This window comes from Mauremys reevesii, linkage group 24, assembly GCF_016161935.1.
Source record: "Mauremys reevesii isolate NIE-2019 linkage group 24, ASM1616193v1, whole genome shotgun sequence".
Taxonomy (NCBI): Eukaryota; Metazoa; Chordata; order Testudines; family Geoemydidae; genus Mauremys; species Mauremys reevesii.
The window spans coordinates 7421487-7436879 of NC_052646.1; the positions used below are offsets into that span (position 1 = coordinate 7421487).

At 57.1% G+C, this 15393-nt stretch overlaps 1 protein-coding gene across 1 annotated transcript; it reads right to left on the bottom strand.

Moving 5' to 3' along the window:
- Window positions 1-1594: 1594 nt before the first annotated feature.
- MINDY1 (MINDY lysine 48 deubiquitinase 1) lies at window positions 1595-15029 on the bottom strand. The gene is made up of 9 exons (XM_039513009.1): window positions 14196-15029; window positions 12498-12555; window positions 11764-11828; window positions 9214-9372; window positions 7561-7663; window positions 6320-6462; window positions 5729-5908; window positions 4726-4857; window positions 1595-3885 (listed from the first exon to the last, which is right to left on the bottom strand). The coding sequence occupies exons 1-9, from the start codon at window positions 14790-14792 to the stop codon at window positions 3805-3807; spliced, it is 1518 nt and encodes a 505-aa protein (XP_039368943.1). The 5' UTR covers window positions 14793-15029; the 3' UTR covers window positions 1595-3804.
- Between the last annotated feature and the right edge of the window lie 364 nt (window positions 15030-15393).

The window sequence follows — 15393 nt, forward strand, 5'->3', positions numbered from 1 at the left end:
GCAGTCTTGCATGGATGCCAGCACCATTGGCCCAAGGCCAGGCGGGGGGGACTGGGGGTTCTGGTAGGACTGAATGCTGCTAGAACCGAGCGCTCGCCCTGTTCGTTTCCTGGAAAGAAGCCGATGGGAGGCCCTGCGGCTCTGCTGAACCGAATCACTCCACCAAAGTGAAACAAGCGTCATTTAAACAAATAAATGATGAAACCCTTGGCTATGGAAAGAATGAAGCAGCCATCCCCTTTAATTCTCTCAGCCCAGAGGTGGCATGATGCAGGGTGACCAAGGATCCAGTGGCAGAGCCAGGAAGAGAACCCTGGAGTCCTGACTCCCAGGCCTTCTCTACACCCCTCCCCAGAGTTGGAAACGCAACCCAGGCGTCCTACCTCCCAGTCCAGGGGTCAGTTGCTCAGTGACACCTAAACAGTCCACTGTTGCGGCAGCACCATGTATCGTTTTTAGGCAGGTCCTACATAAACAGCGACTTTTTAAATGGACCTTTTGCTGGCAATGGAGATTAGCAGATGACTGACAGGCTGGCAAAGGAGGCCTCGGAAAAGCTAGAACTAAACACAAATTGGATTCCTGTTTCTGTTGTTCATACCAAGGCGCTGTCAGTATCCCACACAGGTGCTGTGCTGGGCCTGGTTAGGACTGAGGGAGGTTGTGCTATTGAGGTGCGTCGTTGGGCTGCTCGATTGGAACAAACCGAATGAAGGCTTGTCTACACTCAAAAGTTAATTCAGATTAAGGTAGGGCATGAATTTAAATTGCAGTAGCTATTCCCGAATAGAGACACTGATTCTGGCAGAAGAGTGCCTTCTTTCCTTTTTATCTTAATCCAGATTAAACTACAGCAGAACAAATTCCCTCAATCCAGACTCAGCGTCCACACAGGATGCTAATCAGGCATAGCTATTCCAGAGTAATTCCCAGTCCCATGGACAAGCCCAGACACCAAAACTGGAGCATGGACAGGGAAGGCGGGGGATGGGTTCGGACCTGACACAGAACACGCTCTTCTGCCAGTGACCTGCAGGAAGGGAGTTTGTCGAGTCTCAGTCATCTCCAAAGGTGGCCGCATCCCTCAAAGACACTGCAGGCAGCCCGTTCTGGAGGCCCCGACAGTTGGAAGGAAAAGGCTGCTGGGCTCGAGACGTGCTTTGGTCATGGGTGAGACACCAGGGACTTTCACTTTTTATTCTGTTGCCACCAAAACAACAACAACAAAAAAACACCCCCGACAGTCTTCACTGTTTATATAGGACCTGCCTAAAAGCAGTGCCTGGCTTGCAGAGGAGCAACTCCCACTGGAATTTAATTGGAATTTGGGGGTGGGGGGTGTTCTTTGCAAGGGGCAGAATGTCCCCCCCACTCACCCATGCTGGATGGACAAACAAATGGACATCCCGCCCCCGCCCCCCCCCCGGGGGAGACACAAACACCCAGCAGACTGGAGCCCGAGGGTTGGATTGGACAGACGAGCCCTGGAGGCTGACATACAGAAAGTCATCACCCCAGTCCTAGGGAGACAGACACGCCCCATGAGCATCCTAGGAACAAGCCCCCAGCCCCCCCAAACCATCACACCAGCACCCTAGGGAAAGACACTTTTATTTCCAAACGTCTAAGGCAGTGTTACAAATAACGGAGAGTAGAAAAGAAAGAGTAAAACTCATCGAGCCCGAGAGTGTCAGAGCTTAGGGCTAGAGCCCAGCTGCCTGTGAAAGGGCGTGCCCAGGCGCCCACCGCAGACGGTTCGTTAGTATCCTCAAGGTTTGATCCTGATCCCATTCAATCCACGGGGTGGAGGTGGGGGACGTCACAGGCTGAGGAGCGGGGCAGGGTTAACTAACACGTGGTAGCCACCCTGCTCCCTTTTCCTAAACAAGCCCCTCCCCACGGCAGCTTTTCTGGGGAGGAGGCTGTCTAGATGAGGACGAGGGATCGGGCAGAACCAGAAAAGGACGGGAACAAGAGATGCTTCTTGTGGGATATTGGCCATTTTTGTGGGCTCAGCCACTGCTGACCTGCTGGAATGGCCAGCAAGCATCTCGGTCAATTCTCCTCCTCCCTGGTAGGCACTGGGATCCAGCGTGCAGTCACCTGGGAGCCGGGGTAACCGCGCTCTCCCCCACTCGAGCTGGAAGTCCTGCTGGCTGCTGCTAGACCAGGAGAGTCCCGTGTCACTCAGCGTCTTGCAACCAGAAGGGGCTCCGAGTACCCCCCCGACCCAGCTAGGTGGCTACTGATGCCGATGAGGTTTGGCCCAGGCAATGACCCACCGTCCCTCCTCGGGCTGTGTTCCACAGGGCCTGGTTTAAACCCTCCCTGCTGGAGGGAGGACGCTGCCAGGGCCTAAGGGAAAGCTTTGTCCCAGCAGGGAATTTACATTCAAACCCTCCCCCTGGCTCCTAGGCTCTGAGCGCTTTACGCTGCGATTATTTCAATGCACCCTGAAAATGTGCTTCCTGCAGCTCGGATTGCATCATTGGGCTGGACAGAGAGTTCTGACCTGACAGATTCCCCTCCCCTGCCACAGATCCACTCGCTGCCTTAGTTAATTAGAGCCAAAGGCCTTGCCCGCAGAATTCCCAGCTGAGTGCAGGATCGGGCCCGCCCAAGGGGAGACTAGATGGGATTGATAGGAGGCGGGGGGCAGGGAGGGGGGAAAGAAATGTGCTTGTCCAGAGTCTGTGCTCACCCTGCCATGAAAATCGAAACAAGGAGGCAGCAACTCATTGGCTAGCACCCTGGGGCCCTTCTGCATCCTCCTGTCTGTGCCAAGGCCGTGCAGAGCATTCCTTGCACCTGCGGCAGGAGAGGGACACACCTTTGTAAGTGCTCCCCCTGCCCCAGAGAGCCTGCACTGAATTCACGAGAGGCACCGGGCAGCTGCCTGGCACGCTCAGTGGGTTAGCTGCCCCCGCCCGAGGGAGGCTGGCAGCTGCCGCTTCGTCCCTGTTAAATAAGCCTCTGTGTTTTCACAGTATCACAGCTGCTTCTCTCTGGGGATTCCAAAGCATCTGAAGATGGGGTGGGTGCACCGGTACCGTCAACTCCTTTTCTCCCCTCCGCCCCCTGCTTTATCAGATGGAGAAATGGAGGAACGGGGGGGAGGGGAGAAGCAACTTGCCCCAGCATCCCACAGCAAGTCAGGGTGAGAGCTGGGAATGGAACCCAGGAGTCCTGGCTCCCACCCCCACCCTGCTCTAAGCACTGATCCCCCTTCCCTCCCAGAGCTGGGACTAGAACCCAGGAATCCTGGCTCCCAGCCCCAACTTGCTCTAAGCACTAGACCCGACTCCACTCCCAGAGCTGGGAATGGAACCCAGGAGTCCGGGCTCTGATCACTGAACTCTCTGCCTCCACCACAGAGCTCTGCAGGGAGGCAGCTCAGAGGGTGCCAGAGGGTGTGAGCTGGGAGAGGAGAACACTCGGCATCTTTGGTGAGAGCTCAGAAGTACGAGGTACAGCTGAGGGCGTCGGGGGTGAAGAGAAACTGCAGCCGATGCACAGCCCAGCTGGACTCTGCCCTGCAAGGTCCCTCCCGGCCCCTACGCGCTGCGATACCAGGCCAGGGGCCGGGGAAAGGCCAGCAGCACGGCCCGAGGTTTCACCCCTGCAGTGCGGGAGCCAGGACTGAGTTCTTAGGGAAGCGGGTCCTGTGCTGGGGAGGGCGGCGGGCGGGGGAACCGGAGGCGAGGCGAGCCCCGCAGAGGCTGTTGTCTGGGAGTCTTTATGGTGACGCGGCAGGACCGTGGGAGGGCGAGGGGTCCGAAAGCAGCAGGCAGGGGGCGAGCGGCTCTAGAGGAGGACGCAGTCCGACTCCTGCTTGTGTCTCTGCCTGCGTTCCCCAGCCGGCCGGCTGGGCGGCTGAGCTCTCCCCTGAAACCAAGGAGACGAAAAAGCAGCCGCTGCCTTCAGCGATCTCAGGGTGCTTTTCAGCCCAGTCCCATTCCCCTCCCCACCAATATCCTCTCCTAGGAGGGGGCAATGGAAGCAAAGAGAGGGGAAGTGACTTGGCACATGGCCTGGAACCCAGGTGTCCTGGCGCCAGCTCCCTGCTCTAATCATTAGGCAATACTCCCCCCAGAGCTAGGAATCTGAGTCAATGGGTCCCAATTTCCAGGACTGCACCCTCCATAGGCGTCTCTCCCCGGCACCCTCCTCGGGCTTGGGAACAGAACCCAGGTGCCCGGCCTCACTTCCAGGCTCGTCGCTGTCCTGAGAGATGCAGCAGCTGCTGCAGTGGAGACCACCGAGGCTTTGGAGTTAGATTCCCATGCAAAGCCACAGATCCCTGCTCCGCCCTCTGCCACGGAGCACAGGCCTGCGGGCCGTAGTTAGGCCGTGGGGAGGAGGAGACAGAATTGCACAGGACGGAGCAGCAGTCCCAGCACCACCGAGTGTGACCGGCGCGTCGTCCTCACACAAGGGGGAATACTGGTCTGACCAGCAAGAGGGACGTTCGGGCTGAGCTGGGCAACTCCTGGGTGGGAGGGTTAAAGAGAGGCTGGAATGGGCCCACCCTGCCCCACCATGCAGGAGGCACGAATTCAAGTCTCCCTCGCCATAGGAGGGTGCCACCCCTACAGCACCCCCTGGTGGCCAGTCTAGGAGCAGTGCTGACAGGCCCCCCAGCATCCCAGAGGAAGGAAAGTCCTCACAGCAGGGGAGTGGGACGGGGCTGCAATGTATTCTGGGAGGGACACCAGGGCCCATTACCTGCGCAGGAGGCGTCGCTGGCTGCTGCTGCCGCTGGTATTCCTCCTGCTGCAGCTGGCGCGCAAGCTCTAGGTCGCTCAGGGCAGAGGGGCCCTGCTGCTGTTGCTGCAAGGACAGGGCTATCATGTAGTCCTGGGGGCAAAGGGCAGGGGGAGACGTGGTCAGTGCTGGGACTTCCAGGGAGTGAGATACACGGAAGAAGAGGAGATCTTATATCCCAGAGGGTTCCAAAGCCCGACACAAATTGTGCATGTACAGGATCACTCGCCTAGCGCTGGCATGCGGCCACCTCTGGGGAGCAACGCAGCAGTCATTTAACAGCGCTGCAAAACACTTAGGGGCAGGAACTAGAGACAAGTCGCTGAAGAGGTACGTCAGTCTCAACAGGCCTCTGCATGAATTCACTTTAGCAGTGATTATCGGGGGTCGGGGGGTTTGGAAGGCTCAGAGGCTCTGGGCTAGGTCACCTGTCCGCAATGACCTCCTCCCCCCCTCCCCCGGAAGTTCTATGGGGAGTGTGTGCACAGCAGGGGGTGGGGGGGGGGGAAGCACAGAGGGGTTAAGAGACAGAGCCACCCAGAGAGCTCCCGAGTTCCTATCTCCCTCACTGACCACCCAGGACAGCTCCCAGGAGCCCTGGCTCCCAGCGTCACCCTGCTCTAACCACTAGACAACACTGTCCTAAAGATAAGGATCCTGCTACAGTAGATACCGATTCCTGGAGGTGACACATTTCAGTCAGAAGAGCAGGGGAGCTACAAATTCCATTCTCTAGGCCACATATCCTGCCTGGAGCTGGAAAGGAACCCAGGAGCTTTGAAGCCCAGCCCCCTCCCCCGCCTCTCTAACCACTAGACCCCCCCACCTCTCCTCTCCCCAAGCCAGGAACAGAACCCAGGAGTCCTGAAGCCCAGCCCCCTCTGCTCTAACCACTCAGCTCCGGTACTGTAACTAAACCACCTCCCAGCACAGTCCGGCCCCCGCTGAGCCATTTGTTTCCTACCTGGTCCACCTGCCTCTGCTCCTGGGGGGAGCTGCCGGCCGCCTCCTTCCCCAGGGTGTGGCTCAGGTGGAACTCGGCATCACAGAAGCAGCTGTCCCCATCCACGTTGTGCAGGCTCTCCCAGGTCACCTTCTCCTCCTGCAGGAAGCCCTGGTCCGTGACCAGCAGATACAGGTGGCCCTGTGGAGAGATGAAGAGACAGCGTCCACCTGAGAGCCCTCGGAGGGTGGGCGGAGCAGCAGCCGGTGATTCACTAGGGTACAGAGACCACAACCCCTGGGGGTGTTGCAATCAAGGGGTCACCATCACTCAACCCTTTCCTGCCTTGCATGGAGATAAATGGGCTACTGAAGGCCCAAATAGAGACACTGGGGAAACTGAGGCACGGCTGCCACAAATGCCACACCGGGCCATAAAGGGCTGTGCTGGGGCAGCAGCCGTGCCTCAGTTTCCCCCGTGTCTCTATTTGGGCCTTCAAAGTAGCCCCTTAACCCTTTCCTGGCGCCTCCCCAGCCCCAGAGCCCCCGTGTGCAAACGCACACAGCAGCGGTTACGGAAGGCAGAGGTGTGGGTGGAAGGGGCCGGGCTGACCTGGTGCTTGATCATGGTGCTGAAGTGGTTGTTTCTGAAGAAAACGCTCAGCTCCCCCTCTTTGACCGCGGCCGTGAGCTCGCACAGCCCGTGGTAGGTCAGCTGGGTGGCTGTGGATTCCAGGAACTGCTCGGCGATCAGGCCTGAGGCAGAGAAACGAGTTGTGAGCTGGGGTAGGGTGCAGGTGTGAATAGGGGTGCAGGTGTGAATGGGTGCACCAGTGACGGGTGTGAAACCGGTTCAACTTGCGCCTACCAATTTACTGACAGCAGCTAAACCGATTTACCAAACCAGAGACAGAGGGACGGGAAGTGACTTGCTCAGCGTCAAAGCAGGGGACGGAACCCAGATCTCCTGTGTCCCAATCCAGCGCCCTACCCACTGGGCCACTCTGCCTAGCGACCCACAGCTGGGAAGCACAGGCCTGGAGCGAACAAGCTGCACCTTCATCGAGCAGCAGTAGGGGCTGGGAGGGAATACCTTGGGGGGGGGGGGTGCAGGTGCTCTGCCAAGCTCCCTCCATGCCCGTAGAGGAGTCAGCATTTGCCCAGGCAGCCAGGGAATGGCTCTGATGCCTCGTCCCCAGCTATCCCTCCTGGGTGCAACCCGATGGCCCGTTCGTTTGATGCCAGACAGGGCAACCTGGCAATGGAAACGCAGCCAGGCGCAGGGTGGCTCTTCCCTGAGCGTTTCCCACCTGGCGACACTGGGTAGGGCTGGTGGAAATCGGGCGAGGTGGGGAGTGTCCCAAACTGCAGCACCCCCACCCTCGAAGGGTCGGATGCACATCCTCCGATTCCCTGGGGAACCCCAGTTCCTCGCTGCCCGGGAGCCCTGGTTATTCTGCACTCTTCCGCTGGCACATGGGGGGGGGGGTCCCCTGAGGGTGGGACAGGCTCCTATAACCCCTGATTAGGGGAGACTGTCCCCCCCGCCCCGTACCAGTGCAGGGGTGAATCTGGCCGCGGGGTCTACCCCATTGCAGATCTGAAATCGCTTCCCTCACAATGCCCCTAACGAGGGGCGAGTGCCTCTGGTGTTCAGCGGGGGGTGGGGGTGGGGGGGCTCGGTGCCTTGCAGGATGGGGGAGGTACAGCTACAAGGATAATCAGCTTGTTGTTCCTCCTCTGTTAACAATGTCAGGAGCCCCCAAAGGCCAGGGGAGCTCCAGCACCCAGGAGGTCCCCCCTGCGCCAAGGCTGGGGGCGGGAAATGGAGCTCTCTGGGGGACGGGGATTTACCTTCGGTCACCAGGTTGGGGTCGCTCGAGTGCTTGCAGGTGATGATCTTCTCCACCAGCTGGTTGTAGCTCAGCTTGCCGACGGCCTGGGCAGCGTCCGGGCTCTGGAGGAGAAGGGGAGGGAGAAGGTGGTGGCCCAGGGAGGCCTCCCGAGAGGGTTTTTTAAGCCAGCCCAGAGGGGAAAGCACAGGCCTGACCGGTCGCTCCCCTGCGGCCCCTTTGCGCCAGCGAGGAGGGTGCACAGGGAGTTTAATGCCCGTGCAGCCTGCCCCTCCGCCCCACAAGGGGATGCTCCCCTCGAGCAGAGCCAGCCCTGCACCCAAGCCGGGATTCTGGCGCAGTCCTGCGCTCTGGCTATCCATTGCCTTGCAAAGCCCCACGGGCGGCCAAAGAACCAGAGGGGCCAGTAAGGGCCAGATGGGTGCCCACTGCCCCTGCATCGGGGTGGTGCAGGCTGCCTGCCCTCAGTGCCGCTGCCAGCAATGGGGCAAACCTGCCCTGGTGTCTCCATTGGCCTTTCAGCTGCACCTTTGGTTTTAAGTTGTAAATGAAGGAGACTGGGGCCCCTGGTTAGTCCCAGATCTGGGACAGCTGGGCCCCCACACTGCACTCCTGCTCCCACCTGTCCAGGAAGAAGGTGCCCCATCCTTCTGTATGGGGAGAGCTCAGGCTCCATCCTCAGCTCTCTGCTGGGCAGCCAGCGAGGGCAGCTCTTACGCTGGTGGCTTTTTTGGGGTGCAATCCGGACACCTCTGCTTTGAAAATGGGACCAGAGCCCCGCTCCGGGGGGGCAGAGTGCTTGGTCACTACCAGCCCGGCTGGATTCAAACTGGCAGCCGACGGGCAAAGAAAGCCTGGCTCTGTTAAAGCCCACAGGAGTTTTGCTGCCAGCTTCAGCGAGGCCAGGATTTCACCTGCAAAACCCCTGCCCCACCCGCTCGCCCTTGTGTCTCAGCATCGACCCAAACCCTGGCTCTTGGTCCCAGAGATATTTCTGCTCTTCTCCCACTCTCTGGGGGCTGGGCCCGACTTCCTTCCGCAGTCGGGGCCAAAACTGGCGTCAGCTTGGCACAACCGCACAACGTTGCGGAGACAGAAAGCACCATCTCCTGCCCGGCTGGACCGTCCCCTCCCACAGACCGTCCCCTCTGTTCTTGGAGCTGACGTGGACGGGTGTCACCCCGCTGCGTGGAGTGACGGCCCTTGAGCGGCCCCCAAACCTTTCGTTTCCCCCCCAGACGTTCCCAGCTACCAGCAGCCATAAGAAGCTGAATTAAGAAGCTCTGGACAGGACTTCAGCTTTGTCAATTCCTAAACCCCTCCTCTGCATTTACAGCTGCCTTTGTCCCCACTCATATAATAACCATAATGCCATCGAACTCTTTCCCACTGCTCTTTCACCAGCAGATCTCAAAGCACTTTGCAATGGGGAAACTGAGGCATGGGGCAGGGATGTGACTTGTCCAAGGTCACCCAGCTGGGCAGTGGCAGAGCTGGAGATGACACTCAGTGCTACAAGGACCAGTCGAGGACTCTATCCACTAGATCATGCTGTCTCCCACTCCCCTGCTCCACCCCCTCCATGCACCAACACACCGGCTCTGGCTTGTATCCATTCAATGCACAGCGTGGACTTTACCACAACGGCGCTCACCTGTGGGTCCACCAACCAGCCGTGGTACAGCGGGACGTTCAGGAGATCAAAGACAATGCACTCCGGGGTGTACTCGAAGTCGGAGACGCCCGTGAACCTCACGTTCACGTCAAGCCCCGTGGACAGTTTGGGCAGGACCATCATTGCATCGTTGACGTTCTGGAGTCGGGAAAGAGAGAGGGAACCTTGTGTAGATAGGAGACAGAGGAGCTGTGGCAAGAGAGGGGCTGGGATTCCTGCTTTCCTCCTATCCCTGCCTCGTCGGTCTCTTTCATCCTGCTGTCGCATCGGTCATAAGCACTCCAGAGCAGGGCCAGTCTCTCTGTGACTTGTCTGTGCAGCACCCGGCACAACGGGGCCCTGATCCTCGGCTAGCGTTCCCAGCAGTACCAACTGGAAGGCGGGACTCTTGGGTTCTCTTTCTGGCCCTGGCCACACACCAATCGGTGTCCTCCACGTGCAGGGACCATCTCTTGCGAGGCCTGCGCAGCGTCCAGCACAATGGGGTCCCAATCCCGAATCGGGCACTACTGTAACGAACTTCCTAGCAGGGCAGCTGTGAGACTCAGTCAAGACTTGTCTATACAGAGAAACTGACCAGAGGAGCCATTCCAGAGTCGCTCCCCGTGTGGACGCTCCACTCCAGAACAAGAGTCCCTCTGCTCTAGAATAATCAGTGCGCTTCCAAAGGGGAGCAATTATTCTGGACTAAAGTCACGTTTATTCTGGAACTGAGCATCCACAAGGACAGCTGCTCTGGAAGAGCTTCTTCGGCACTAGTTACGCCGATCCAGTTCCCCGTGTAGACGAGCCATTAGTGCTTGCAACGGGCTTTGAGCATAGGAATGGTCAGCCTGGTTCAGACCTGAGCCCACCTAAAGGCCAGTATCCCAATTCCCACAACGGCTCGCTCCACAGGACTTACAGGAAGGTGCACAAACCCCACAGGAGTCGGTAGTGGGATGACTCGCCTCCCCCAACAGCTCCTCCTAGTCCTACAGAGATGGATTTCAACCCTGAAGTTCTGCCTCCCTTCCAGTGCTCATACAGTCAGCATTAGCTAGTCTAGTTCTGGCTTTACTTGTTCTCCATATGGACACCCAACTCCTCTTTGAGCCATGCTATATTCTTGGCCTTAGTGGCCTTAAGCAGCAAGGAGTTCCACAGGTTAATCACACGTCTCCTTTTATTAGCTTATCCCCTTGTTTGCATATAAACGAGAGAGAGCAGAAGTGCCTGCTCGACGCTCTGTCCCACTCATGACTGCATACGCTTTTACTGTCTCTCCCCTTATTTGCCTCCTCTGTAAGGTAAAACAATCCCAATGTTTCCAATCTCGCTTCATCGGAGAGTCTTTTCAGGCCTCCAGCCATTCCCGCTGCCCTTCTCTGAACCCGGTGCTAGTTCTGCCCTATCCTTTTGGGGCTGGGATAACCAGGGCTGCACACCGGAACCAGAGGGGGCTGCACAGCTGATCGAAATCCAGACAAGATGCTCGTGTGGAATGGAGGACAGGTCTGAGTCCAGAGTCCCTGCTAGCACGGACAACCCTGCCACGTCAGCCCGTTCAGAAACTGATCAAACTCCATCTTCAGACTAGTTAGGCCATTTCCCTCTCCTATCGGAGGCTGGTCCAGAACCTCCCTCCTCTGGTGGCTAGAAACCTGCTTTTAAATTTCCAGTCTCCATTGACTCCTGACCAGTTTAATCCTCATTTGTTCTTTGGCCAGCACCCTCCTTTAGCTTCAGCTGCTCCTCTGCCACCCTAGTGGAAAGTGCCGTCGAGGCGGACGGCATCCTGAGGGGGACACAGGGCGAAGGAAGACGGAGCAGCATGCAGCTCTGAAATCGCACATCATTGCCTGCCCAATCAACGATTCTGCTACTTATCTCAGCGTTCAGGCACTTAGCTGGCCTTCACCACCCACAAATGCAGGCATGGAATTTTTTTAATCCCTAAAACCCAGATGGAAGGTGTCACCTAAATAATTTGTATTTTATTTTATATCTGCGCTGGCCGAATTCACCGACCCTCCGAGCCGCCCAGAACAATCTACAGAAGCTCGAGAACCAGGGCACACCTGCCAGAACTTGGGGCTTCTGCCCCACGGGAGGCACCTGCCGGGGCTCAAGTCTGGGAGGTGGAGAATGTGGGGAGCACGGGGGGCTCCGCGAGCCGCACACTCATTGTAAAAGAGTCGCATGTGGCTCGTGAACCACGGTTTGCCCATCCCTGTTTTATATAGACGCAGACACTGGGGTTTTTGTTTGTTTAAACAGATGGAGAAACTGAGGCACTGGGTGGATTAAGTGGCTTGCACAAGGGCATCAACCGGGCCTATGGCAGAACAAGTCCCCGTCCAGCGCTCTAGACTTCTCTTGCTAGCTACACAGCTCCCAGATTTGCAGATTCCTTTTGCAGCACGTGAGGTCTCTCCCCCTCGCGGTGGGGCTGCAGTTCAGGATGACAGGATAGGCGTTTTTAAACCCTGCCGCCCACACCTCCCTCGATACTCTGCGGGGGGGGGGGGTGGATCTAGATGGTCTCACCTGCTGGAAGTTGAGCTGCAGCCCTTCTGAATTCTCTTGGGGTTTGATGGACAAGATGCAGTCGCCTTGGAGACAAGAAAACACCCAGTCCCTATTACTGATGGATGGTACTTATCTAATTCCCCCAATACCGTAATACCTGGGCCCCATTCTCTAATGTTTTTATCCTCACAGCCCCACCCCACCCCGTGAGCCAGAACAGGGCTATTATCCCCATTGTACAGATGGAGAAACTGAGGCACAGAGAGGCTAAGTGACTTGACCACGGTCACACAGGGAGTCTGTGGTAGAGCCAGGAACTGGAGTATCCTTTTTGCCTCTAGGACCAGGGCAGGGGCTTGGCCTATCCCTGGGCGTGGGCTGGATCTAGATTATGGTCAAGATGGCAATTCCTGCACAGGCTCAATGGAAAGGCCCCTCTGATGGCTCTCAGTCTAGCCCTGCAGCATGGTCCTAATGGGATCGGGGATGAAGACTAGGATAGAGGAGGTGGGGTGGAGGGGAACAGAACAGAGACGCACTAAATGCAGCCCGTTTCCCATTTGTGTTTGGGGCAGAGGAGAAAGGCACCCACACAAGCAGGCAGGAGATAGCGTTAAGGGTCCGGTCCTGTCTTCTTCGTTGTGTCCCTAGAATTCCCAGAGAAGCCGATGGGAATTTTGAGCGCCCCAGGAACACAGCATAGTGCCGGGGAGCCCGGTCCCCTCAGGTGCTCTCCTGAATTCACCACTTACCGAGATGCGCCATCAACTCGTCCGACGTGATCACTTCCTTCTGGGGGGAGAGCTTCACCTGCAGACAGAGGGGGTTGGGAAGTTAGCGAAGGCCCCTCTCTCCCAGCACTGCTTTGACCCTTGAGGCTTCCCCTTGAATCAGGGCAGAGGGATAATCAATACCAGTAACATCCTTACGCAGATTTGCCCTGCCACGTGAGATGGTCCAGCTAACCCGGTAGCCCCGCTTCAGCCATAATGGGTCAGACACTTGGTCCATCTAGTCTGCCTCCTGCCATACTGATTCAGACCATTAGCCCTCATAACCCATTATCCCATGTCGGGAAACCCACACCACCACCAGCCAACACCTGATGTTTCAGAAGATGGCAATAAAACAACCACCCACTTACAGGACTTTTCATCCATCAATTGCTAAACACTTTCCCACACTGCATCAGTCTCATTATCCCCATTTTACAGATGGGGAAACTGAGGCACATAGCAGGGTAGTGACTTGCCCAAGGTCATACAGCAAACCAGCGGCAGGGTTGGGAATAGAACCCAGGGTTCCCGAGTTCAGGCCCTGATCCATTCGGCCATGTTACCTAGCAACACTGCACGGAGGTAGAAAAATCCTTCCTGATCCCTGCGGTAACCAGCAGGTGCCCTGAAGCATGAGACTTGACTAGACTTATTTTTACCGTAATGTCAGACACATCCCAGGATACCCATGGCCTGCTCCAAAGCCCACTGCAGGCAATAGGAGTCTTTTCACCCACTTCAGTGGGCTGGCGCCGGCAAGAACCCTGACAACGGGAGTTCAGAACCCAAACGCTTCAGCGGCTGCAGAACAGTTCTGTGGCAACAGCCGCTTGAGGAGCGTGGTGCACGTTTCCCACACAGGCACAACAGCCGGTAGCTAGCACCACCCTTTAAGTTCCCCCTTGGGGCAGGTTTCCCCAGTATCCTGGATACTTATCTGGGCCCCATCGTATCGGAGAACTTTATAGCCTCAAGCACCCATGGGGGGCTGGGCTATTATCCCCATTTTACATCTGGGGAAACTGAGGCACGGAGATGCTAATGACTGGCCCAAGATGTGATGGAGTAGGGGCTGTCTGTGTGGGGGTTGGGAGAGCCGGGGAGGATTTTAGGTGAGGGACAGGTTTCAGCCTGTAACCTGAGCTAGGCAGGGGGGAGGGGAGGTCAACACCTCTGCCCAGGGAGCTAGACAAAAGGAGAGAGCCGAGTGGAGAGGGTTTGAGTCAGTTTCGGTTGGGGGCTGGGTGATGGGAGTTCAGGGGATCCTATGCTGGGATCCAAGCACCCTGAACCCCCTGAACGGCCAGATTGAGAGGTTCCTGGCTCTGAACACGAGCTCTGCTGTAGCCTGTGTTCCTGTTGTCCAATAAACCTTCTGTTTTACTGGCTGGCTGAGAGTCACTGTGAGTCCCAGGAAGAGGGGTGCAGGGCCGGACACCCCCACACTCCGTGACACAAGGTGTCTCAGAGTCTGTGGCAGAGCAGGAACCTGAACCTGGGTCTCCCCAGTGCTAGGTCAGTGTCCTAACCCTCAAGCCATCCAACCTCTCAGTACAAGTAGCCTCCTCCATACCACTAAGACAGCAGCCTCTCACATGAACTACATTCAATCTCCTCGCGCCCAGCGCCCCTGCTCTGCACGGCAGTACTGGGCCTCCCCTGGCTCCCACCTACCTTCCACTGCAGGAACAGGATGTTCATGATGGCCAGGAGCGGGCAGGGCCCGTTCTCACACTGGGTGATGATGGGTGTCCTCTCCCCTTTCCAGCTGATCCACTTCACGCAATAGAAGTCAGGCTCGGGCTCTGCGGCGCCTGGGCTGAGGCTGGAGACGGGGTCGTCCGGCGGGGAGGCGACTCCTCCCGTTTCGATGCTCCCGCTCAGAGGAGGCTGCTTCTCTTTGGGGTCCGCTCTTCCTTCTGGCTCCCCACGCTCCAGCTGCCTGGCTTCGTCACTGGGCCCTGCTCTCGGGGATGGATCCTTCCTTGGGGTGTCCTCATGCTCCTGGTCTGCGGCCTGCTGGCAGCTCGAGCTGCCCTGCCCAGAAGGAGCCTCCTCGCTGTGCGTTACCCCAGTCCCCTTTGGGCTTCCTGGCTCCTGCCCATTCAGGATGCTGCCTTGCCCTGCTGCAGCCTGGGCTCCATCCCCCACGCCAGCAGTGTCCCCCTCTAGCCCCAGAGGGGCTTGGCAGATTTCAGGTCTGGTGACTTCCGTGTTTACATCGTCCCCTTTCGTAGCCAAGGGTTCCACCTGCTCGAGTCGGGGCTCCATCTGGCCCAGACAAAACCCCTTCCGCAGCGCCCCTCGGCGTCTTTAGTACATTCACCGGGGCAGGGAGCGGATCGCGCGGGCCAGTCCCTCTCCGGCAAGCAGCGCCAGCTGCGATCCCGGTTCACTTTCCACTGCAGTCTGACTGTTACGTATTTCGCTCCTGTCCCAGACTCTACAAATTCTCAGGGAAGCCGATTCCGCTGAACACGACTGGACGGGGGTAACCAACAACAACCACAACCTGCTTCTGGAAAAAAAAAAAAAAGATCCCCACGTCTCAACCGAGCCTTTACAAAGACATCAAGTCTGTCCAGTAACAATCAAAGGACAATGTTCCTTTCAAGGATATAAAACTAGTGTGTTTTAAGCAAAACAGGTCTATTAATTTAGAGTCCCCTTCCTTCCCATTAAATTTGTTCAAATTAATAAAAAAAAGTATATCTAAAAAGGATAAGATTATAATAAATAGCTCCTTTTAAAACGGTCTAATTCTTGTTCCAGAATCTATTTAGTTCTGCTTGGTCAATCCAGGGTATTTAAAAAAAAAAAAAAAATCTTTGTTAGGCACTTTGAGGTTTCTATGAAAGTTGGTTTTTTTAAA

What these genes read in the sequence shown, in the direction of transcription:
- MINDY1 (XM_039513009.1), bottom strand. Translation starts at nt 14,792, where the DNA reads ATGGAGCCCCGACTCGAGCAGGTGGAACCCTTGGCTACGAAAGGGGAC. An exon ending in CCCCAACCTGGTGACCGAAG is followed by an intron (nt 6,463 to 7,560) that starts GTAAATCCCCGT and finishes TCTCTGCCTCAG; the next exon opens with GCCTGATCGCCGAGCAGTTC. An exon ending in GCACCATGATCAAGCACCAG is followed by an intron (nt 5,909 to 6,319) that starts GTCAGCCCGGCC and finishes ATCTCTCCACAG; the next exon opens with GGCCACCTGTATCTGCTGGT.